This window comes from Sinocyclocheilus grahami, unplaced genomic scaffold (genome assembly GCF_001515645.1).
Source record: "Sinocyclocheilus grahami isolate Dianchi unplaced genomic scaffold, SAMN03320097.WGS_v1.1 scaffold240.1, whole genome shotgun sequence".
Taxonomy (NCBI): Eukaryota; Metazoa; Chordata; class Actinopteri; order Cypriniformes; family Cyprinidae; genus Sinocyclocheilus; species Sinocyclocheilus grahami.
This window is the reverse complement of record NW_015505419.1, coordinates 443646-446325: the sequence shown is the minus strand read 5'-3', so window position 1 is coordinate 446325 and position 2680 is coordinate 443646. Positions and strand designations below refer to the sequence as shown.

General features: G+C 34.8%; 1 protein-coding gene across 1 annotated transcript in view; it reads right to left on the bottom strand.

Annotated features, from left to right (window-relative positions):
• Positions 1-885, bottom strand: part of cckar (cholecystokinin A receptor) — a 5688-nt gene extending 4803 nt beyond the window's left edge. The window contains exon 1 of the mRNA XM_016289063.1: positions 636-885. Coding sequence (XP_016144549.1) covers positions 636-885 — 250 coding nt within the window. The remainder of the gene's footprint in view (positions 1-635) is intronic.
• Between the last annotated feature and the right edge of the window lie 1795 nt (positions 886-2680).

Here is a 2680-nt window from a genome sequence, read left to right as displayed (position 1 = left end):
TTCTGTTAATAGATATATATATATATATATATATATATATATATATATATATATATATAATACAACGTTTTTTAAAAAAGTGAAAAGTTAGTAATAAAATGAAGAATCATTTACTACAGTATTTTACCACAACCTTCCTCTGTGTAAAAGTATTAGGCTAGCTTTAAGGTAAGAAAATCAAATCATGTCTCATTTTTAGTTCGATTTATATATGTTAAATGATTTGCTGTCACCTGAATGAACAGATTTTATAGTTTGACTTTATTTGTAACAATTATGCAAGCCTTTAAAATACAAATAGCATGCCTGACCATATGCATACAGTGAACTCATTTCACATTTACATTTACATTTACAGGCGTTTGTTCAGCACGTGCCTACTACACGTACTACAGTTGTTACTTTAAAGCCACTTGGTATTAGTCACTAATCACAATACCAAACAAAAATATACTGGAAAGTGAATATTATTCATATTAAGTTACAGTTTGAATAATTATAGCAACAGGTATCGAAATTCGGGTCATGGTGATTTTTTGGAGTATGGACACAAAGTGAGAACCAACTCTAGTCAATTCCAAACACTGAGCTATTCTAGAAGTGAAGTGTGAACTACAGATATGAAACTGACTCACCCATGAAGTACGTGGCCACTTTACACATGCCGGTGCCGAAGATGAAGTTCTTCATGAGGTTTGGGATGAGTGTGAAGGGCATGCAGAAGACACACAGCATCAGATCACTGACGGCCAGAGACAGCAGGAACAGGTTCGTGACCGTCCGCATGCGCCGGTTCCGCACCAGCACCGTGATGATCAGGCTGTTTCCTATGAAGCTCAGGAGGAAGATGAACACATACAGCACGATCCGCACCGTCTGGTTCATGTCTGACAAACAAGTACGAGAGAAAGCATGTGTTATTTGACCAGATTTAACAAGCAACTACAGTGAACTTTTACTCGGATATGCAAAGCTTTACAAGACCTGTCTAGACTCGTTCACAACATTTCAGGACAAAAGCTCATTGTGAAATGTGGTAACCTGTAACTGTTACATTAAAGAAACATTTTTAACTGACATAGCTCATTAAAAATGTTTTGATGGTAAAAGCTGATTCAGTTATGCTAAATGACTTTTTTTGTTGTTGCTTAAATAGGTTAATTTAACAATTGTGCATTGCTTAATATGCGCATAAAATAAAGTAATAAAGTAATATGCAATAAAAATTTAAGATTTTCTTTACCTTTTGGTTCGGACGTGGCGTTATTGTCATTTTTGCACTCCGACAAATTCCCGATTCCGAGTCCACATAATATTTTATAAATATCAGTGGAATTGATGAGCATATCGTGAATTGTAAATGTCTCCATGTTTGCTTGTTGTTTCTGATCACTGTCCTTGGCTATATAGAAATATATCTATCCAAATGAATTTCTTTTCATCTCTTGCAGGTGAAAGAGCACCAGCTTTTGACCTGCCATGATGCCAGAGATATGCACTCTATATTAAAACACATGCTTTTATCTTATTTAATTATTGTATATTCAAGACAAAATGGTAAAAAGTTTTGAGATGTCAAAAGAAAAATAGAAACAAATAAATACAAATAAAATGGATAGTTAAGTACATCCAACCCTGTATATCATCAAGCGTTCCTGCTGAGTTGTGATGTGAAGCAGGCTAATGCAGTTGATCAGTGCTGTCCTCCACAGAACCACAGACCCCGCCTTCACTTTCTCACTAGACACCTTCCATGAATAAGGTACACCCCTGTTTTTATACAGTCTATGGTACACCCCCATCACATTTCCTGAAGCATTACAGCATTTACATTTTTATTTTTTTTGTGAACAGTTGTGTAACATAAAAATAATATGTTGAATATATTCTATTATTATTATTATTAGTAGTAGTAGTAGTAGTAGTATTTATTATATTACTATCAATATTAATAACAACAACAACAACAATAATAATAATAATGTTGTGTTATATTTTTCTTGGTACCTCATTCTACTCGTAACTCAGTTACCCTTAGTTACGCAACTCAGATTTCCCCCCTTTCAAAAATGCAATATTCATTAAAACAATTTGACACCCAAGAAATATTTTGGACCCTTTCTACAGCATGACAATAAGACAAGTAAATAATCGTCCGTCCCCCTTTTTTTTGTACACAAATTGTAGTGTACTGTATTCATCAAGTTCAAATGTCAGTTTTATTTGACACACACCCCAAGACATTCCACCCGATTGCCACCAGAGGTCACCCTTTCCAATTACATTGACTCTCACACTACTCAAACTGTTACACGTCACCCTGGACTACATTTTCCATGCTCCATTGCACTAATCACAAGCTCACCTGAAACCAATCACACACACTACATAAACCACACTCAAACTAGGGGTGTGCGATATATATCGTCTGCGATAATATCGTAATTGTTGTTTTACCGATGTGCGATTTGACATTATCGAGTATTTTGCAGAAACCATTCAAAACACCCCTAGAGCACATGCAGTGTGTTTTCTTTCACTGCATGATTCAGTCTATTAAAATGCATTTAGAATTATCACAAATTCAAGACATGGTGGCAGAAAATTTATATATTTATACCACTTCATATAGTTATTCAATTTCACACGAAGAGTGCCGTTTTTCTCCAAAAATTACCAC